The 22,614-nt window shown below is 43.2% G+C and overlaps 2 protein-coding genes across 3 annotated transcripts in view; one reads left to right on the top strand and one right to left on the bottom strand.

Annotated features, from left to right (window-relative positions):
* The window catches only part of creb5b (cAMP responsive element binding protein 5b), a 39,641-nt gene extending 30,475 nt beyond the window's left edge, over positions 1-9,166 (top strand). For both annotated transcript variants that reach the window (XM_062422711.1, XM_062422712.1), the window contains exons 8-11: positions 3,083-3,406; positions 4,707-4,934; positions 5,227-5,335; positions 6,316-9,166. In XM_062422711.1, the coding sequence (XP_062278695.1) occupies positions 3,083-3,406; positions 4,707-4,934; positions 5,227-5,335; positions 6,316-6,470 (816 nt within the window). In that variant the 3' untranslated portion in view covers positions 6,471-9,166. The remainder of the gene's footprint in view (positions 1-3,082; positions 3,407-4,706; positions 4,935-5,226; positions 5,336-6,315) is intronic.
* Positions 9,167-9,942: 776 nt separating this feature from the next.
* On the bottom strand, positions 9,943-14,966 carry cpvl (carboxypeptidase vitellogenic like). Its single transcript, XM_062422453.1, has 13 exons — positions 14,848-14,966; positions 14,522-14,700; positions 14,273-14,394; positions 13,385-13,499; positions 13,204-13,262; positions 12,996-13,075; positions 12,830-12,896; positions 12,428-12,550; positions 12,001-12,132; positions 11,292-11,390; positions 10,989-11,162; positions 10,580-10,762; positions 9,943-10,495 (listed from the first exon to the last, which is right to left on the bottom strand). Exons 1-13 carry the CDS (start codon positions 14,859-14,861, stop codon positions 10,397-10,399), a joined length of 1,446 nt encoding a protein of 481 aa, XP_062278437.1. The 5' UTR covers positions 14,862-14,966; the 3' UTR covers positions 9,943-10,396.
* Positions 14,967-22,614: the final 7,648 nt, after the last annotated feature.

Raw genomic sequence — 22,614 nt, 5'->3', positions numbered from 1 at the left:
TGCTAGTTTATAGATTTATCCCCGGTGAATCTGCCTATGTCTTTATTATGTCATAGAGTACTCTTCTTGTTTCCTTGCTATTTTTTTCCATTTTTTTAAGCAACAGCAGGGCAGACAGTGGTCGGACAGACTCTGTGCCATCCCATCTGTGAGCACCCTGTACTGCCACAGGCTAACACCTGCACTGATTTAATGACTGTTTTCTGAGGCAGCCATGTTGCTGCAGGAGAAATGTATATGTATGTGTGTGTAATTAGAGAAAAAATGCATGTGGTGGTTAAGTTCTTGTGCTTAGCACAGTCTGGGGAAATACAACCATGTGTTAAAGAGGCATTAGGGAGCCTGATGAAGGTGTTTGAGAATCACAGCCTGCTCATCATCGCTCTGCTAACGTCCCTTAGTTGCGTCACTGTGGTTCTGGATACAAAGACTTAAGTTTTGGCCGAGGTTGGTTTAACTGAGTGTCTCAACTCCAGTCGGAGCAGTAGCAAGCACTTGTACAGAGATAGCTGCGGGAATAAGCTCATATCACGGTAAGGGTTTTCTCTTTTAACACACTCTTTACTGCAGATCAATCTTTAAAATCTTAACATGTGTGTGTTGATCTATCTTCCACTTATTTAGGTTTTCTGTTTATTTTCTGGCTGGATGTTCTCTTTGATCTGTTTGTAATGTGGGATAGGTTTGTCTAGAGATATGCTTCCCTAGTTGGAAAGCATACCTATAGCTTAACATTATACAATATTAACTTATGTTGCATTGCATTTTGTTTGGTGAAAATTATAACTGCATGCATCATTTCAGTCCTCTTATCTTGGTGCTTTTACCTTTTCATAACCACCACCAGTGACAGCCCTGCAGCTCTTTGACCTGCCTCTGTACTCTGACACTCTTGGGCCTCTTCGGATGCAGGCTAATTCAATTAATAAACAGATAGCACTGCACTGCCAGCTGGACGGCTCTCAGAGACACTGATAAATGAGCACTCGCTGTCTTGGGCTGATGGTGTGTGGGGAGGAGACACTAGAAGCCATCTAATCTCCCCCCACCCCTGGTCCCTCTTTCTCTCAATGCCCCCCTTCACCTCCCTTTACCCTCTCTGTCCTTCTCCCCTGGCGCCTGGTTGGCAGGCAGCTCAAGCAGCCCTAGATGAGCATCTTACCCACACACAGGCAGTGTTAGTAGGGCCACAGAAATACAGAGGTAGACAGGCTGCCAGCAGATTTCTCTGGCTTCTGTTCATTCAGGTGATTGCCTGCTCTGTGATGGAGTGGCAGGAGATTGTCAAACCCTGATTGGTTTTCTCTTTCACAAGAGGGGTGGGCCTCACCTCTCCAGCTGAATGGAAGGCGTTATGTGAAGGCTGTCAGCCTCAGAATTCATGCTGTGAATCATGGATCCTCCCTGTCAACACTGGTGACTATGATTGATATCTGTAAGCTCATTTAAATCCATTTTCTGTTTTAGTTGCATGTCAATTAGCTTTGTTGTCGCATTATAATACTATATCCAGATAGATATCCAGAAAAATGAGTTCTCTAAATACTGATAACTTCACATAGTAAGACTGCTACTGGTTACCCTCAATAAGTCTGGTATGATTGTGATGCTGTGGACAGCTGCAGGCCTGACATTGCCCGCTGTGTGTTAGTGTAGACTGTTGTGGTATTTTAACCCCTGTCTTATTTGCCACAAAGAGGAAGGGCTGTGGCCCCTGGGAGTTGTGCTGCTGAAGTTGTGGTCAAGGCGGTTTCCAGGGGTTTGGCTGTGATCAGACAAAGATAAAAAGAGTAAATTTAAAAAAACATTCTTCATGAAGCACGTCAGGAAAAAAAGATTCATGTAGCTCCAGTAATGTAGCATGCTGTCACTATGTCAGGCATCTCTTGGAATGACAAACAGAAACTTTACTCAGCCAAAACAGGCTTGGCAAGGTCATAATTTCAGTGTGCTGGTTTCATGTGCAACTCTGTATCACAGACACACGCTGTGTATGGAAACTGCATAGAAGACACCTAGACTAGAATATGCAGTAAATGCTCTGACAAACATATATTTAACGCAAACAAGTAGAGCATGCTCTTTTTTTTAACTGTCCCATTTCTGAAATGATTAAGTATGCTGTGTCTCCACCCTCCTGATAAAAAGCTTTTCCACTCATGGACAGTGTGAGAAATGACTGGAGGGCTGATGTTGTGTTGCGGTCCTGTCTACGCATTGTGATCCAGACCAGCTGGATGCCATTCCCTATGGGAATCATGAAGGTGAAGGTTGTTAAAAGATATGGAGCCCTGGACAGAGCATAGACTCACTGACAGCAGCTGGGAGAAGGGGGAAGGGAGCGCAGCGAGGAAAGAGAGCACTGGGAAAGAGAGTAGAAAACTTTGTGGAATTCACAACAGTAGCTTTAAGATAAATGCCTTCACTTCGGTTTTGTTGCCGACTATGGTTCAAAGTAACATAAATAAGTCATGGGTGCAGACATCTATTCATAATTATGTTTATTTGTTTGTGTACACCAGATGCAGCTTGAAGACATATTTTGGCACTTGTATGTTTGGTTTATGTTTTTTTTTACAATCTTGAGAGAGCCTCTCTCTGGTCTCGGTCCCAGGCCGCTCAGAGACATGGGCCCAGTCAGGGCTAAGTAGACCACATGGTTAAACCAACAAACCTCCTGCTGGGTCAACAGTGAGGGAGCAGTCTGAGGCTCACACCTTGTCAGAGAGCTCATCCTGTGGGCAGACATCCAAAAACACACACAAACACACACATAAGTGCATGGAAAAGAGAGAGGCTATTAAGAATATGAAGAGGAAGGGCTGGTGGGATGGGCTATCATGGAAGGTAAAGAAGGGGAATGACAGGATCGAAGGAGAGACAGAGGACAGCCTAAGTGGCTTTGATTTGTTTTCCTGACATATGGATTTATGGAGACATTCATCATCTCATAGTCGCACATGTAGCAGCTCTGTAACTGTTGATAATCAGCACACTTACAGATACACATGCACAAACGTTTTATTTTTATTTATAGAGAATGATTTTAAACGTCATGTTGTGACTATTTTTGTCCACTCAGAGGCTGAAAGCTGCACTTTCACACCACCCGGGTGCCATCGCCAACGGAAACATGAACTCCATGGGCCACATGATGGAGATGATGTCATCGCGGCAGGAGCAGAGCGCCCACCATCACATGCACTCACACCCACACCAGCACCTGCAAGCCCCTCCCCACGCGTACCAGCACCACAGCCATCACCACCATAGCCAGGGCCATGGCCAGGGTGGACACCACCACCCGCAGGGACACAATCCCCATCACAACTCCCACAATCCCCACCTCCATCCTGGTCATCCACACCAGAGCTCACCACACCCTTCAATGCACTCTGCTTCACAGGTAAGCAATGCACTTCCCTCAGAGAGTAGAAGCTTTCAGACAGCTCAGACACAAAGCCACAAGTTCAATAACACATTAACTACACTGCACATTAAAACCTCTCATATAGCTAGAAGCCATTGTGTATGTACCATGACTGATACAAGACAGTGCTTTAGTAGCACTTTAGTTAGTTTTGTATTCAGCTATTAGCTGTTAATGGTTTGGTCTACAAGTAAAGCTAAAACGAAGCTTCGAATTCACAGTAAGTCACTGGACAAACACATTTTCCCTCGTTGCAGCCTTAATGCTAAGTAGTTTCCAGGCAACCGCCTCAAAGGTAATTTTTTCCTTTTGAGGTTGGTCAGTTACAGGTCAGCGTCGGAGGCCTGCCATGGAGGGAAAAGGTCATGAGGAGGCCATAAAGTGGGCATTATAAAAGATGCTCAGGACTGTCTTTTGGAAACTGCTCCACGCCCTACTTCACCGCCAAACTGCCATTATGTGGCCACAACAAGCTCCAGGTGCTAATGTTGAATAGACAACCTTGGCTAATAGTCCTGGAACATCTTAGCTGTGAATATATTTGGTTTAATATTATATAAAAGGATGAAAGTATTGCTCACAGCATTAAAAATAACATGATGTGAGACACGTTGTCCTTGCATTATCTAATGCTGAGCATATTGAATAAATAAAACTGCCCAACATCTTACTTAAAAGAAATACAAGACACTATATGTTCCAAATGTACCATTAAGGCATTAAGACAACACACACTGTATGCACAGCAGCCATTAAAGCAGCTTTTATTTTCCATGGTTCTCATAAAAATGGTAATGATCTGAAGACTGAAAACATTTGACCTTGCCAAGAATATGTCAAGATCTGTCAGCGCACGTACAGTTTTAGAAACAGGCCTTTTGACTGCGTCTGATGGTGTTAGTCTGAGTGGAAGTGGGCGGTGGAAAACTGCCTCCTGACACCTCTTTAACAAGGTGGGCAGGCTGGTGAATCAGCCCAGTCACTCACTCATTCACTCACTCCTGACGCCCACTGCCCACAAGGTACACAAGGCACGTGGCACGACCAGATGTTGTTTTTGGGGAAGTTGCCAGACATGGCTGTAGGAGGTAATGTATAGATGCTTGTTTAGAGGCAGAAGGCTTTGAGGGCAGTTGAGCTGTGACGGCAGACAGGTGGCTGGCTGTTTTCCAGATGTTTCAGAATGGATACATGTCTGACTATTGAAAGGGTGGCAGACAGACACTGTCTCATCAGAGACCTTGGTGACGTTGATACCTTTTCCTCCATGTTTCAGATGTCACCTGCTACCCAGCAGATGCAACCCACGCAGACGATGCAGTCTCCACCCCCAAGTGGTGGGAGACGCAGGCGAGTTGTGGACGAAGATCCGGACGAACGTCGACGGAAGTTTCTGGAGCGGAACAGAGCAGCAGCAACAAGATGCAGACAGAAGAGAAAAGTATGGGTGATGTCTTTAGAGAAGAAAGCTGAAGAGCTCACTCAGACCAACATGCAGCTTCAGGTACAAAATGAACTTAAGGAGTGAAAAACAGTGACAAACATCTGAGCTCTAAATCTACACACAACCCACTTTGCCACCTACAACACTCAGCATGTACTTTTATTTTAGTTCCTCATTTAGAGCGTATTGCCATTATGTAATTTTGCACTAGAGATAAATGCAAATAGTTTGAAGTAAGTCTGATCTTTAAAAGATAACTGAAAAAAGAACGCACTGTGAATTTACTGTTCAAACTTGACACTTTTTTTTCATCAGTGATCATAACGTATTTCTGTGTTTTCTTTTATTTAAGAATGAAGTGACCATGCTAAAGAACGAGGTGACCCAACTCAAGCAGCTTCTCCTCACACACAAGGACTGTCCCATCACCACTATGCAGAAAGAGTCCCAAGGTTACCTCAGTGAGTAGCTCAAACATAAACACAGACACACACACTTGGAAGTTTGACCAAACACACCCCGTCATCCGTGTGCCTTAGCCCTGCAGCGCAGATAGCACTGCTGTGGAAATGCTTGCTAATTGTCTTGCCAGAGGAAAGATATAAACTGTACTGACTGAAGTGTGACGGACACACAGTTCCTTCCAAGACTCTTCGCTCCTACGTGCTGGTATCCTGCTCCCACGCTCGCTGCAGGACTCTTCCTTTGACATATGGGTGTTGCACACCCTGGTAGCAGGTCTGGGCTAGGAGTTGGTAGTCTGAATCCCACATGATACCTATTTTTCCATCTGACAGCACCTCGGCGCTCCCAGGCTTCCGAGACTCAATGTGCGAAATATGTCACAGGCTGCACAAACTCTCGTGGATGCCCCTGGATCTCGCTGATTATTGGACTGTGGCTCGGCTCAGTCACGCATGACATCAGAGCCCCACCCTTTGATATGGATACGAGTGACATTTCCATGTAATTAGGATAAGGCACCTCCCTGTGCGGCTTTAGCACAGGAAAATAAGGCTCACATCCCTGCTGGCTGAATGGTTCTTTTATAAAGAGGAGAGCCAACTCCCAGACTGGGCTGGGAGAGACTTTTCATCGATGGGTCTAGCTTGTGTACAGATGTCACCTTCAATGTGTCCAGAACTCATCAGGCGTGTTTATGGAGTTGAGTGATTCACTTTTCCATTTTTATGTTATCCATTCATTTTGGGATGACAGGTGAGACGTTAGGTGTGAATTTAGTTTGTTTGAAATTGATCTCTTTATGCTAATAAAACCACCTTTTACAATAATGACATTTGTTCTGTGTTTATTTTGATATTTTTTACTATCACATACATTTGAAGCCAGCTTGAAGGTCATAGCATGTACACTTGCACACACACAGACACAAAGTCACACATGTCATCCATCCTCAGTATTGTCTCTTTTGTCTCTGCAGGTCCAGAGAGCAGTCCGGCAGGCAGTCCAGTGCCAGCATGCTCCCAGCAGCAGGTCATTCAGCACAACACCATCACCACCTCCACCACGACTGTAGGGGGCAGCAGTGTGCACGGGCAAGCCAACCACCGCACAGACATTAACCCCATCCACTAGGGACAAGAGACTATAACCCTGGTTGTAGCCCCAGCTGCCCCTTCACACCCCTGCTTTTCGAGGGTAACCAGCTGCACATGCTGCCCCCCCTCCCCTTTACTCCATCAAGAAAAACCTCAAAGGCCTGTGAGGCTGTTCTTTATACAGTAGCTACAGTATGTATTTTTATAGACCAACCCTATTAACGCATAAATGTTTTACTTTTTTTATCTGCTTTTTTGTGCTTTTAGCAGAGAGGGAGTTTTGCTAATCTCATGCAGCATTTGAGTGACTTTTTCTGTTGTGTAGAGGTACAAAAATGGACCACAGTGGTCATGGGACCAGAGGAAAGAGACATAAGCCTCGGGCTGTCATCTCTATAACCGACTCTTACATCCCTGTATGCCCAGTGGACTGAATAATGAGTCAAATATTCTCTGTGTGTCACTGTGGACAGTATGTCGAGTGTCATGCAGGATTTTGTCAAAGCAAACTCTGAACAAGTGAGCAGGATATTGCTGCCTTTAAGTCGTCTTCAGGAATCAAGTCAAACTGTCGCCATGATGTCTTGAAGACAGGAATATGCAAGCAGATGTAATTTTACCTTTCTTTCCTGTATGACTGTTATCCCTGTCAGTGGTATTCCTAAATAGTGTTATGAAATACAGCATGATGGTGAAAATTTGATCAAATGAAAGCAATACATCCCAGTATTGATCATCTACTATATGCCCATGTAATGATCAGCACGGCCAAGCCAATCTGATCCCGAGAACATACGATGCTGTTACAGCTACAGAACTGTACACTGTGATACCAGTGAGGCAGCTGAGGAGTTGAAACAAACTCCTGCGCTCTCCAGGACCAACTGAAGCTTTAATTATTGAGGCCTCTTTTTGTGTGTTTGTGTGTCTGAATCCACGTTTTTTGGATTCAAATTCCAAATGAATATAACATATTTTTGCGTGCATCTGCACAGTTTTGAGCATGTGTATATGTATAGTATGTGTTTTGCCTTCTTTCCTCTGCAGAACCAAGTTCAGCGGGTGTGTAAAGAGAGAAGAACAAAAAAAGTGTGAGAGAAATTGATTTGTTTGACTGTAATCCCATGACTGGCATAGTGTTTTAGGATTTGTAAAGAGGAGTTGTTTATGCCTGTGCTTTCCAAAATGTCACAACGTGCCTGAAGTTTTCTTAAAATGTTTTGTTGGTTTAATTTAGGCCAATTCTTTTGATCTCCTTAATCATCATTATTATTTCAAACAATCAAATCCAATTGATTCTTAAAGACTCCAGATACTATAGATAGTTGTAGCTGTTATTGGCTTTGTCATTACTGCTTATTAGGGCAAAACCAGCTGACCAAGGAGAAAAATCCTCTTTTTCCCTTTGACCTTTGACCCCGTCATCAATCTAGCTTTCTCACTTTCTCAGGCCTCCTCTGTATTTCAGATTGGCGATGAATGTACTTCCATCTCCCTTCCAGCCTTGAAGCCTTCATTGTTGACCAGATATCCTCCTTCTTTCCTCTTTCTGACCAGGAATGTCAAATTTGTTAGCATGTTGACCACAATGCACTGTGCTATACAGTAGGATGGATTAAATACATTGCAGCAATCGCAGAGCTGTCTATGCACTTTTGTCCTCTGCTGCGCCAGAGGGTAGGATAGCCATATTAAGGTCTGAGTAATTCTCAGTGATCCCCTTCCCTTTTCACACACCAGCGAGAGACGTGTCTGTGTTCGGCTATATGGAGAGACTGTGCCTGGCATGCATCACATGTCTGTCGATATAAGAAGGTTGTATTGTGGGGTGAGGACCCAGAATCATTTATTTTGTGTCCTTTTTATCTTGGAAAAAAACAAAAATAAATGCAACTCCATTTTTGTCAAAGATGAAGAAAGCTACATGTGAAATGAAAATGCTCTTTACTTTCATATTAGGTTATATCAAAGTTTTGTAGAGGCTTTCAGACTGTTTGTCACATCATAACCTCAGCGTGTGCAGGATAGTATGTGTGTTAATGAATCTAAGAAATTGTCTGTCTTGAAAAGGGCTTTGTTGTACCAACCCTCTTAAATAAAGCTTGCCTTATTTTTGGGTTTTCTTTAAGCCACATCTTGATTATTTGACCATTCCAAATTAACCTCCTGCATGTGAAAATATGGTTATGACCTCAAAACACTTACAACTGGAATCATTTGGAGGATGTTGATATTTTAGATAGATTTTAGATATGAGAGTTTCTACTTTAATGTTTGACAGTGGATCCAGGTTGTGCTTTCAGAAAGACATTTGTTACTGTATAGGCAGGCAAAGATGGAAGGACAGTATGAGTGTGTCTGTGTGGATTTGTGTGAGATGAGAACAATTCCTACACATTAATGATGTTATAATTGTATTATTTTAAATCTAAAACTATAAATATTGTACATAATGTCATTAATTTCTATAATCCTGTACATGTAATGCAACCACCTTTCTTTTTGAAGGGAGTCAATGTGTGGTACATGTCTGTAAATAATGTTTGCATAGCACTTGTTGCCTTTCATTGTATGTCGAGGCTCATTTCAGCGCTTAAATACATTGTTTATATGTAATGAACTGATGAATCCATTCTTGCCTGCATAACTTTGTACATTTTTTTGTGTCTGTAATGACATTGTCTCCTTTTTTTGTTTTTTGCATTTGTACAGATGTTAAAGTTATCACTGCAGTTACATTACGGTATGAAAATAAAGCACTTGTTCCGTAACATACAGTAAGGTGATTTGAAATTCAAAAATCTGGTAACCATACAACTGTTACTTTATGTGCAGAGAAAAATAAGTTATATATACAAAAAAGAAAACGTATGCTCAAATCAAATGATCCACGTTATTTCCCAATGCTTGCCCTTCACACATAACTGCTCATTAAATAGTTAGATGCTTTAAAGGTTTAGAATACTCATTAATAATTGATCCGTCTAGACATCTTGATAGTTGTCTGATGACACAACATGGCAGTTAACTTCAGTACACAAAGTTTTGGGAAATCAGTCAAAATGCCAAATAACTACACAACACTGCAGTGTGTCAATTTAATTTCAGCCACAATATTAACATACAAACAAGCAGTGTATTGTTTCAAGTCTTGAGTAGATGATGTTGCAACATGCAAAGTGGCCTCTATTCTGTCTTAGATAGTGAAGAAGAATTATTTAATACTTTTTGAGGATTTGAGTTGTGGTTAAATCTGATGGTATAAATGTTTTAAAAGGCACTGAATGACTACAGCAGTTTTGTGAAGTGAGTATTTTTGGAGTATTTTTGAGTAATACATTGAGAATGACATTTCTGTGGAGCACAGTGACCCCTGGTGTACATTTGCCAAACTTTCAGAATGGATACAACAATAAAAGAACAGAACTGCCATATCTGTAAAACACACAAAGGTCATATAGAAAAGGATGCCAGCCTGGTCTAGACATTAAGACACACGCATTTAGAAAAAGTACTTTATTTCAACTTAATTCTCTTGTTTCAAAGTATTTTTCTTTACATACTATCTTCAAGCATGTACTTATTGAATCAAACACACATTTCCCCACACACAATCCCAACTGAAACATGAAATAATGCAAAACATTTAAGACAACTTAAGGCCTGATAATCAGATTGAAATATGATTTTGGTTTCACTCCATTACAACCGCATGAATCACTCAAATCATCAGAGATGTAGACAGTGATTGAGACCTCTTGAAACGAGACAACTTTGATTTGTAGTGCATCACAGAGAGATCCAAAGTCCTAAACACAATGCCACCTCTGTTAAAAAGGCTTTTTTTAAAAATAAAAAATCAGCAGCAAAGATGTGTACCAAATTCAACAATGTGCTGATTTACATGTGCTGAGACAATCAACAGTCATTGATTAATGATATGCTTTTTAAAGTGGAAACATTTCATATCCAGCCCCGTGTTGAGAGGAATCTGTCAATCATATCAAAGGACCTCGCTGGCTGGTCATAAGGCAGAATGTGACCCCCTCCTCGAATGATGACCTGTGTGATAAGAGGACAGATTTTTAAAGTAGCTGTTTGAGGACTATTCTCACGTTGTTTTGGCTGTCCTGAATATCTGCTCACCTGGTAAAACTCATTCACTTGTCTTACATAACCTGCCACCTCTGTGTCACTGGGCTGAACCTTCCAGTGGAAGCGAGGGGCTTGTTTGTAATCAGCGGCCCCAGTCCAGTTGACGGTAGGCAGGAACCTCTCAGTCAAAGGAGCGGCTACAATGACATCCAGCTGACCACTGTAGATTAAGACCTGGAGGTACGTAGAAGCAGCCCAAGCAAGGACGGAGGGTTAGAGGGGAACATACCACATGAGTTTCCGTAAATGCATGCAACAGAAAGTTGCCATTCCTCTCCTATCGGACCTATTTTTCAATCATGATTAATGATCCTAATAGCGATTTCAAAAAGATGTTTATACACACATAAACTTTTGATAAAAGATCATTAGCAATGGTTGATAGTTCCGCAGCCCTCACCCTATAGTTGTCCATCAGCACACCAAGCCAAGGTTTGATGCTCTTCATGACATCCTGCAGGAGGTGTTTCTCCACCTCTGAGCCGTCGTGGAACGTCAGGTTGCCCACATGGATGGCATGTCGCACCTCTGGCAGAGTCACAAACTGGGAGAAGTACCCCTGGTCTTCAGGCTCCTGTGTTGCACACACAAACAATAAGATAAGTTATATTTAGTTTATTTGTACATAAAGTTAAGCACAATGATCTCAGAGATGTCTGAGGAGTATAGATAGACAGACAGTGCTGCAGGTGTGTCGAAGTACCTGGCATGTCATGTAGTTGTAGTAGTTGGTGCAACCTGTAGCATTTTGGAAGAAGGAGGGATAAGGTGCCACGTCACCATTCAGCAAGCTGTCAAAAACCTGAAGTCAAAGACATGAATGAATGTCTAAAAAAGGCTGTGTCATCAGTGTGTGAATGACTAGAAACTGCTCCTGATGAGCAGCCACCTTGCATGGAAGCCTCTGCTATCAGCATATGAATGTGTTTAGGAATGGATGAATGTAGCCTGTAGTGTAAAGCACTTTGAGTGGCCAGAAGTGTAGAAAGGCGGTGTATAAATGCAGTCCATTTACCACAAGAGCAATACTTTAGGTCCCCTTATTTAGCATTAATTAGTTCACAAATATTTCATTAATTGTTCATAACACACCATTATGTAGTTGTACAAAGATATAGAGACAGAATTTAAGAGTTCATTAATGTTCAGTATTTGTCTATAAAGTATAACTTTCCTATTAGTACATTCATATTAATAAAACTGTTGTGCTATATTGTCATTTATAACAACTGAATGAACTAAATTGCAGTGTACTATAAATCATTCATTAAATGTTTGCATGCTGCATGTGAACGTTATAAATATATGTGAAAATGGAAATGATTAGAAATTAGTTTACTTGGATAAATGATAATAAATAAATAACCCAACTTAGATTTTGATAACTCTCAGCAGCACCCAGCATCTCTTACCTCAAAAGCTTCCACCCACTTCTGCTGCTGGATGAGCTTCACCCCATAGTCTGTCTGCTGGACCACATAGTCTTTCTGGAGTTCATCTATCATGCCTGTTTGGTACATGAAGTCACCGTAACCACCCAGCATCTGTGAGGGACCAAAGACCATAAAATACTGTATTCCTCTCACATCTTCACTTACATGATGCTGAAAACTACTAAAACACAAGAGAGCAAGAGACTTGTTACTTGACTTCATGTTTTATACAATACTTAACATAATAGTAACCACTTTTTAAAATTGAAATGTCAGCTTGCTTGGATGAGATGCAATGCCATTTAGGTAATATCCCACAAAGCAACAAGTACAGTCAGGGGAGCTTTGATATTTCTGTGGTAGTTTAAAGAACATCAGAAAGTGAATATTGTTGACAGATACGCACCATTTCTGGATCACAGAGCCCATCACCAATGGCCATTCCCTTAAAGTTGATTTTCACCTTAGCAGTGGGGTTGTTTTTGTGGATGTAGTAAGAAATGGCAGGAACATACTTCCCAGCATAAGACTACAAAGAGATAGACAGAAAGGTTCACATGGATAAGGACTGTATCATAATAGGACAAGTTGTTCTTATGTGTTGTGAAAAGCTGCTGTAGTGTTGTGTGTGAATCTTAACATGTCTGTATAAAACTAGTATATGAAAATAAAACCTCTCAGGGCCATCCAGGTCACAAGCTTCCTCATGCCTGCTGTTATGTGTGCAAGTTAAAAAGCCATGTGCGTATTGCTGCTTCTTACATTTTTAAGACAATTAGCAAAGATTACAAAGAAAACAAAAACTTGCCTCTCCTGTTGCGTAGAACTCATTGGACTGATACTCAGGGAAGAGTTGGAAGAACTGTGTTAAAGCACTTAAAAAAAGAGAGATGGAAACAGTAAAAATGTTAGCATATAATCAAACAGCACACAAAGTTACAAAGCTAGATTTGATCTGGACAGCAGCATTTCACCTGTACAGATCCCTGCCGACATCGTCCTGGTTCTGAGCAAAACCTTTGTCATCGTCAGTGAAGCTGAAACCTGTTCCAACCTGGAAAAAGAGATACTTTCCCTCAAAGTCTTGTCAGTTAATCTTCATGCATGTATGTCAATATATCAGATATGCTGAGAAACCTTCAATGTGTCCCATGTACTTTGTCTAATGTAAACAATACGTACCGGATTGTCAATGTACAAAACGGAATATCTGCTTGTCCAAGCGTAATCCCTCGAACCAACTGCAAAGACAGGAAAGTTGAGCAGATAAATACTCCAACATAAACTATACAAGGCACTTTTTTTCCAATTAAACAGGGATTACAGTCCATGTACCCTGCTGTAGAACCAAATCAGTTCTTACCTGTCATATTCTTATAAACCACATATGGTCCATGTTCCACAAAGAGGCCAAACATGGAGGTGCCACCAGGTCCACCCTGCAGCCACAGCAGGACTGGAGCATTCTTTTGGGTTGGCTGTCAGTCAGGGAATACAAAGTTAAGATCTCAGCTCTACCTTGTGGTGGCTTTGTTTCTCAAGAAAGGTGTAAGTTATTTCTGTTGGCTTTGCATTTCACAGACAATTATTCACACAGCACATCTTGCATGTTCCCTGTGATGTGATATGTGTGGTAAACTTTCTCTGCATATTATTAAAACACTGACTCCTCTTTTTTTGTAGCTATCGTACAATTAAGCACCTTCACAAAGGATGAACTGGAAGGATGAAAAGGGACTTGGACTGAATACAGAATTATTAGTGGGTGAGATAAAAGGTGCGATTCCTATGAGATGTCATGTACTGAAATGTGAAGCTATGTGGAATTTTAAGAAATTAATATTTTTAAGGTTTCAAGATTATCTTTCATTCAGTGTCAACGAAGTGGTGTGTGTCCTTCTTATACTTCAGAATGAACTCCAGATATGAGATGTGGCTACTGATAATTGATTTTAACAAAAAAAATGACAAAAATTCCTTGTAAAAGATTCTTGGCAAACCTTTGTCAAAAATACCTCCCATCATAGCTGGTATTCTTGTAACTGCAGCTGCTTAAATACTCATGGTACAACGTCTTATCAAATGTTGACTGAGGAACTAAAGTTAAAGTAAGTAAAATAAAGTTCTACGTGAAAAGGACCATTTATTTCACAATGTCTCTCTGCTCACTGACCTTCTCCCCAGCTGCAGAACTGATTTTATGTGACTCTGTTGTCTGGAAAAAACCCTAATTAGAGAAGTTAAAGCCTACCATCAGTGCAGGAAAGAACCAAAAGAAGAGGTTGCTGTTGTATTTTTTGTTGACGGTGAGATACCCAGAATAACTCTTGACATTGGCGCCTGGTAGATCTCCGACTAGACTCAGTTTCCTGGCTAAAAACAAAACAAAACAACAATACACACATTGTAAAAATACTCCAAAAATCCTGCAGCCTCCTGAATGTGATCACAATAAAACTGAAGTATTATGGCAGCATTCAGTAATGTGGTGTACTTATACCTTCATCTATGGCGCCTTTTTCCAAGTAAGGAGTGAGAAAAAGAGGAGACCCAGGGTCGACTCCATTGAGGCCGCTGACACGGTGCAATTTTCGGCAGAACAACGACGAGCAGCTTCGTGACTGTGAAGAGTCCAGACAGGCCCACAGTAACAGGAGACCCAGTGTTTCCCTCCACAGCCTGATAGTATTTAACACATGCATATTAGACTACAGGCCCCGGTCAGCGGTGTGTGTGACTGTCAAACACTCAGATTTCATTACAGCCCGACTACAAGCACAAGCACCGCTAATCTGAAAGAGGCGGAAAAAACATATGTGAACTCACCTCGTCGTGTCCATGGCAGCAAGAAATGTCAGCTTTGGAATAAAGAGAGGTGTCTGTACAAGTTGGTAAGGACTGAACGTGGACTGACTGGAAAGTGTGAACCTGCAAGGCTGAGTCACATGATCAGCTCAGCGTAGGTCATATGAGACATACAGGATCACGTGATCATTGTTGTGGCGCAAACCGTGAATTTCGCCCCTGAACACAGTCTTGCAGGGAATGAGTTGCCAGACAGATAGTAATGCTCAGATTTATCTGTCATGCTGAAAATATGTTTTTGGCCAGCTGGGTGAGTTAACTACTTTCTTATGAGATTCTTAAAAAGGGATGTTGAGCATAAGTTACGAACTGGAAGACAACCAAAAGGGAATTTGGAAGCTGTTTATTTAAATTATAGCATTAGCCTGTAGTGTACAGACCAGGGTTGGGAAGGTTACTTTGGAATTGTAATAGGTTGCATATTACTAGACCCTATTTAAAATGTAATAAGTCTAATCTATCTATCTATCTATCTATCTATCTATCTATCGATCGATCGATCGATCGATCGATCGGTCGGTCGGTCGGTCGGTCGGTCGGTCGATCTATCTATCTATCTATCTATCTATCTATCTATCTATCTATCTATCTATCTATCTATCTATCTATCTATCTATCTATCTATCTATCTATCTATCTATAAATGCAGGATAGATAGATAGATAGATAGATAGATAGATAGATAGATAGATAGATAGATAGATAGATAGATATGTACTGTACGCCAAGAAGGTGTGGGGGGTCCATGAGCAGCAGTGCCCAGGGGCCTGGGGGTACTAATCCAGCCTTACCAGCCAAGTCTCGATCAGTAGGATGAAGACTAAGTTATGGATACTTCTAAGATCATTAACTAAAAACGACTTATTCGTTAGCAAATGATGTTTAATAAAGTCATTATCAGAATAAATGGCATCAAATTGCCTTCAATGTTGCCATCTGCTGTGTTGCTGTGCATGTGACAATAAAACCTCTTGATTCTCTTGAATGGAAAATTACAATTTGAAGTTTTGTCCCACAGTGCAAATTAAGTTACACAGCTGGAAAAGTGAAGTGAAAGTGACAGTTCTCAAAGCAAAAAACTATAATAATAAATCCTTGAATTCATGATATTTGTTGGCATAAAAAGGCCTACATACTACTATTAGGTAGTATAAAAGCGTTGTTACCTGTAATAACTACAGTGTTAATCTGCCCCCTAGTGGTCACAAACTCAGAACTGCAACTTTAAAAAAGCCAGCATCACCACTAAAATCCCTCATAGCAGTGTTATAATTACAGGCTGATTTATTATTTTAGGCCTTTTTCACTCCAGACATTTTGACTGTAATGGAAGGAAGGAGTACAGGTGTAATTTATTACATTAACGACAGCTCCGTCCCATAAAGCCAATACAGGAACTGCAAACATAGGCTAAATGGAATTCAGCCATTATTCATGTCATCAATCATGCCTGTGTGTTTGCTGCTCTGACTATCTAGATGTTTGCAGTGAAAACTGTGATTTTAGCAGTCTATCTATCCATCCATCCATCCATCCATCCATTCATCCATCCATCCATCTATCTATCTATATATACACACACATATATATATATATGTGTGTGTGTGTGTGTATGTATGCATGTATGTATGTATGTATGTATGTATGTATCTATATATATATATATGAAATTGTTAACTGCACTTAAGGATTTACTATAAATAATAACACAAGTAGCCTATAGAAAATGTACTATTGTAGTTGTATTTATTTTTTAATTCTCTATTTTTAATGGAGAATGTATTTATTTATTTATATTTACATTTGTATTTACACTTATACTTAAATATTTACATTTATATTAAATAGTTACATTTATATTTAAATACTTACATTTATATTAAATAGTTACATTTATATTTAAATAGTTACATTTATATTAAATAGTTACATTTATATTAAATAGTTACATTTATATTTAAATATTTACATTTATTTAAATGACTTGTTTCCCTCTATGCATGACTCCCATGGACCCCAAAGCTGTATAGGCAAGAGTATTCAGGATGGCCCCAGTTGCTCTGGACTTGCAGCTTCACATATTTGTAGACACCCATTTTATGTTCCTAATGAGAGACGGAAGAGAGAAGTGAGCAGAGACAGTTAGTTTGGTGCTCAAAAGAGAGTAACAAGAAAAAAATACAATAGGAACAAAAACTGCAACTCTTTAGGCTTTCCGTGTATCAACTTGTGAGCAAAATGAGTGTACTACACACCAGCAGTTTGAAAGTCTGTAGTCGTTCCCCATCTTGGTCATAAAGAAAGGTTCCTAGTTGCATTCCTTCGTCATCCAAAGTCTCCATTCCCTGAGAGAGAGAACGAGTGAGAAGTCCTGTTGAACATATTGTTCTCTGTATGTTTGACAGTTATTAAACGGATAAGAGCTTGGGATGTAACTGGGTTAAATTTGTGACTTACATACACAGAAAACTCTTTCGGGGCGCTGGCGATGGAGCCAGTGGGGCTCTGGCTCTTGGAAATGTGACCCAGTGTCACATAGCTAAGCGTGGCTGGGTGGGACAAGGCGATGACTAAATGTCCACGTCTGCCTGAAAAGGCCCAGCATCTTCCTGGGACTAGATGTGAGTCTCCCTGAGGAGAGAAAGAGCAAGGAAGAGAAGAGAGTTTAGGTGGAGGGTTGCTTGTGTGCTTGTGTCTGTTATATTTCTGTATGATTAATACATTTCAAGTACACGTGTGTGTGTGTGTGTGTGTGTGTGTGTGTGTGTGTGTGTGTGTGTGTGTGTTAGAGTGTGTGTATGTGTGTGTGTGTGTGTGTGTGTGTGTGTGTGTTAGAGTGTGTGTGTGTGTGTGTGTGTGTGTGTGTGTGTGTGTTAGAGTGTGTGTATGTGTGTGTGTGTGTGTGTGTGTGTGTGTGTGTGTGTGTGTGTGTGTGTGTGTGTGTGTGTGTGTGTGTGTGTAGTTCCTACTTTGATAACAGTCCTTGGGTTTTCAGGTGGACACTGGATAGGTATTCCGAAAAATGACAGACCTGCTTCTTGTACCTGGTATGTTTCTGAAGAAAGATTAGATAAAACTCTGGCTCCTGCAAACACAAAAACACAAGTCAACAACAAAGTCTGAAGGTGTGAATTACAATCTAGAAAGGGGGATTTAGATGACTTACCTAGTGAGTCCAAAGCGAAGTTTGGCAAATTGTCTGCTATTAAGTGGTTTATATTGTTTCTTAACATCCGTAGCTTGTCCTGTATCTCTTCCAGTTGCTTCTCCAGCTCTTCATATCTTGCCGTTGAGTCCTGTGAGTGAGATGATTCATTTTACATCATATTACTCCATGCCCATGATTTTGCATTTCAGCAAGAACATATTTGGACTTAGGTGCACAGGAAGATTTATGTTTAAAAGAGAAAGTCAAATTTCTTCTCATTTGTCATACCGGCTCCACGAACATAGATGTGCAAGGTGATTCTGACAGTCCTGAATCCAGAAAGGTATTGCCAAGAAATCCTGACAGATGGAAGGAAACAAAGCATGGGATTAACAGGTCAGGGGTGTTTTATTTAAAAGACAGGTACAGCATGCTACAAAACTGACAGCCCTGACAGGCCAAGATGCTTTAAAAATGGGTATATCGAAATGATAGTGAAAGGAGAGATAAGGAGTCACTCACCAAAATACAGGGATAGGAGGATGAGATAGCCAAAAATCTTCAGACCAGACATAATGCGGACCCTGCTTTTGTTGTTGTTGATGTTGATGCTGTCACTGTTCCTGATGATGACGGTCTCTTTTCTAATGGGAGGAGAACTGTGCCCAATCCTACGCCATTTGAAAACTCTGTATGTAAGAAAAAAAGAAAAAAGAGAGAAAGACAACTGCATAGAACACATACACACCATGTGTGCACATACCAGATGGCTGCCTGCAGTTCACAGATACAAAAACTCCAGCTTACCTGTACAGGGTCTCCTTATCGGAAATTACCGGTCGTCCCTCACTGTTGTAATGTCCCATGGATATTAGGCGAGAGCTTCTTCGTGGCATGACTGTCAACCAAAGGAGAGAGACAGAGGGGAGATCAATGATTGTCTGACACAAAGGAAAGTCATACGCTTTTACATGTTCACTAATATATATATCACTATTAAAGGTAATTCTGCAGCCAGTCAGTGTCCTGTATGTCAGTAGTATTCGGTTTTTCAGTCACTGATTCCATCCATCCATCCATCCATCCATCCATCTTCTTTCCGCTTATCCGGGGTCGGGTCGCGGGGGCAGCAGCCTAAGCAGGGAAACCCAGACTTCCCTCTCCCCAGCCACTTCGTCCAGCTCTTCCCGGGGGATCCCGAGGCGTTCCCTGGCCAGCCGAGAGACATAGTCTCTCCAGCGTGTCCTGGGTCTTCCCCGGGGTCTCCTACCGGTGGGACGTGCCCTGAACACCTCACCCGGGAGGCGTCCGGGAGGCATCCTAACTAGATGCCCGAGCCACCTCATCTGGCTCTTCTCAACGCGGAGGAGCAGCGAGTCTACTCCGAGCTCCTCCCGGATGGCCGAGCTTCTCACCCTATCTCTAAGGGAGAGCCCAGCCACCCTACGGAGGAAGCTCATTTCGGCCGCTTGTACCCGCGATCTCGTTCTTTCGGTCACTACCCAAAGCTCATGACCATAGTTGAGGGTAGGAACGAAGATCGACTGGTAAATCGAGAGCTTCGCCTTTCGGCTCAGCTCTCTCTTCACCACGACGGATCTGTGCAGAGCCCGCATTACTGCAGACGCTGTACCGATCCGCCTGTCGATCTCCCGCTCCATCCTTCCCTCACTCGTGAACAAGATCCCGAGGTACTTGGGATCTTGTACTCCTCCACTTGGGGCAGGATCTCATCCCCGACCCGAAGGGTGCACTCCACCCTTTTCCGGCTGAGGACCATGTACTCGGATTTGGAGGTGCTGATTCTCATCCTGGCCGCTTCACACTCGGCGGCGAACCGATCCAGTGAGAGTTGGAGGTCACGGTCTGATGAAGCCAACAGGACCACATCATCTGCAAAAAGCAGTGACCCAATCCTGAGGTCACCAAACCGGAACCCCTCAACGCCCTGGCTGCGCCTAGAAATCCTGTCCATAAAAATTATGTACAGGATCGGTGACAAAGGGCAGCCCTGGCGGAGTCCAACCCCCACCGGAAACGAGTCCGACTTACTACCAGCTATGCGGACCAAGCTCTGACACCGGTTGTACAGGGAACGGACGGCCTGTATCAGGGGGTCCGATACCCCGTACTCCCGGAGAACCCCCCACAGGACCCCCCGAGGGACACGGTCGAATGCCTTTTCCAAGTCCACAAAGCACATGTGGACTGGATGGGCAAACTCCCATGCACCCTCAAGGATCCTGCAGAGGGTGTAGAGCTGGTCCACAGTTCCACGACCCGGACGAAAACCACATTGCTCCTCCTGAATCCGAGGTTCGACTATCCGACGGACCCTCCTCTCCAGTACCCCCGAATAGACCTTACCAGGGAGGCTGAGGAGTGTGATCCCCCTATAGTTGGAACACACCCTCCGGTCCCCCTTCTTAAAAAGAGGGACCACCACCCCAGTTTGCCAATCCAGAGGCACTGCCCCCGATGTCCACGCGATGTTGCAGAGTCGTGTCAACCATGACAGCCCCACAACATCCAGGGCCTTGAGGAACTCCGGGCGGATCTCATCCACCCCCGGGGCCTTGCCACCGAGGAGCTTCTTGACCACCTCGGCGACCTCAGCCCCAGAGATAGGAGAGCCCACACCCGGGTCCCCAGGCCCTGCTTCCTTACCGGAAGGCGTGTCGGTGGGATTGAGGAGGTCTTCGAAGTATTCCTTCCACCGATCCACGACGTCCCGAGTCGAGGTCAGCAGGCCACCGTCACCCCCATACACAGTATTGACGGTGCACTGCTTCCCCCTCCTGAGACGCCGGATGGTGGTCCAGAACCTCTTCGAAGCCGTCCGGAAATCGTTCTCCATGGCCTCACCGAACTCCTCCCATGTCCGGGTTTTTGCCTCAGTGACCGCCGCAGCCGCCCCCCGCTTGGCCTGCCGGTACCTGCCTGCTGCCTCCGGAGTCCCACAGGCCAAAAAGGCCCTATAGGACTCCTTCTTCAGCGTGACGGCATCCCTCACCGCCGGTGTCCACCAGCGGGTTCGGGTATTGCCGCCACGACAGGCACCGACCACCTTGCGGCCACAGGACCGGTCGGCCGCCTTGACAATGGAGGCGCGGAACATGGCCCACTCGGACTCAATGTCCCTCGCCTCCCCCGGTACATGGTCAAAGTTCTCCCGGAGGTGGGAATTGAAGCTCTCTCTGACAGGAGACTCTGCCAGACGTTCCCAGCAGACCCTCACAATGCGTTTAGGTCTGCCAGGTCTGACCGGCATCCTCCCCCACCATCGGAGCCAACTCACCACCAGGTGGTGATCAGTTGACAGCTCCGCCCCTCTCTTTGCCCGAGTGTCCAAGACATGCGGCCGCAAGTCCGACGACACGACTACAAAGTCAATCATCGAACTGCGGACTAGGGTGTCCTGGTGCCAAGTGCACATATGGACACCCTTATGCTTGAACATGGTGTTTGTTATGGACAATCTGTGACGAGCACAGAAGTCCAATAACAAAACACCGCTCGGGTTCAGATTGGGGGGGCCGTTCCTCCCAATCACACCCTTCCAGGTCTCACTGTCGCTGCCAACGTGAGCGTTGAAGTCCCCCAGCAGAATGATGGAATCCCCAGAGGGAGCACTTTCCAGCACCCCCTCCAAGGAGTCCAGAAAGGGTGGATACTCTGAACTGCTGTTTGGGCCATAGGCACAAACAACAGTCAAGATCCGTCCCCCCACCCGTAGGCGGAGGGAGGCTACCCTTTCATCCACTGGGGTAAACTACAACATACAGGCGCCAAGCCGAGGGGCAATAAGTATTGCCACCCCTGCCCGGCGCCTTTCACCAATGGCAACTCCAGAGTGGACGAGAGTCCAACCCCTCTCGAGAAGACTGGTTCCAGAGCCCTTGCTATGCGTCGAGGTGAGGCCGACTATGTCTAGTCGGAACCTCTCAACCTCGCGCACCAGCTCAGGCTCCTTCCCCGCCAGAGAGGTGACATTCCACGTCCCTAGAGCTAGCTTCTGTAGCCGAGGATCGGACCGCCAAGGTCCCCGCCTTCGGCTGCTGCCCAGCTCACACTGCACCCGACTTAAAAAAAACTGTAACCATCTCTTGATAGTCCTGCAGATGACCATCATGATCACATTACAAGCAACAAAAAAAGAAACTCCTGTGCACTCTCAAGTTTAAAGACCTGCACATTTTTGATACTATGTCAGATGTCTCAATTAGGCCTAATTTTTGATGCTGTAGCTACTGTAGTTTATGATGGATGATGTTGATGTCATGGGGCATACAAAGCCTTTCCAAGCCATCATCTGTTCTTTTTTTTCTGAATACAGATAGTATTTAAAACAACCCCACATATAACTTGCTCTATAATATAAAAGAATTGCATTTTTTCGGATCAGTATGGCATAAATCAGATATGCAATCAATTTTCTCAATTTTCACTTCATTCAGCACCAGTGTTTTTGATTCTGCATAGAGTGGGATACGTATAATTCAACTTACTATGTGATATTTAACTGTGTAAGTTTGAAAGTATGTGAAGATTTAACCAAGTAGCTAAAAAAGGCAAATATA

Source organism: Scomber scombrus, chromosome 7 (assembly GCF_963691925.1).
Source record: "Scomber scombrus chromosome 7, fScoSco1.1, whole genome shotgun sequence".
In the NCBI taxonomy this organism is placed as follows: domain Eukaryota; kingdom Metazoa; phylum Chordata; class Actinopteri; order Scombriformes; family Scombridae; genus Scomber; species Scomber scombrus.
The sequence above is the reverse complement of the archived record's forward strand: the minus strand, read 5'-3'. Positions and strand labels throughout refer to the sequence as shown.

Coding starts and splice junctions, on each gene's coding strand:
- cpvl (XM_062422453.1), bottom strand. Junction 14,395..14,521: donor AAAAGGCGCCATAGATGAAG/GTATAAGTACAC, acceptor TTTTGTTTTTAG/CCAGGAAACTGAGTCTAGTC. Junction 13,076..13,203: donor TTTTGTACATTGACAATCCG/GTACGTATTGTT, acceptor CTCTTTTTCCAG/GTTGGAACAGGTTTCAGCTT.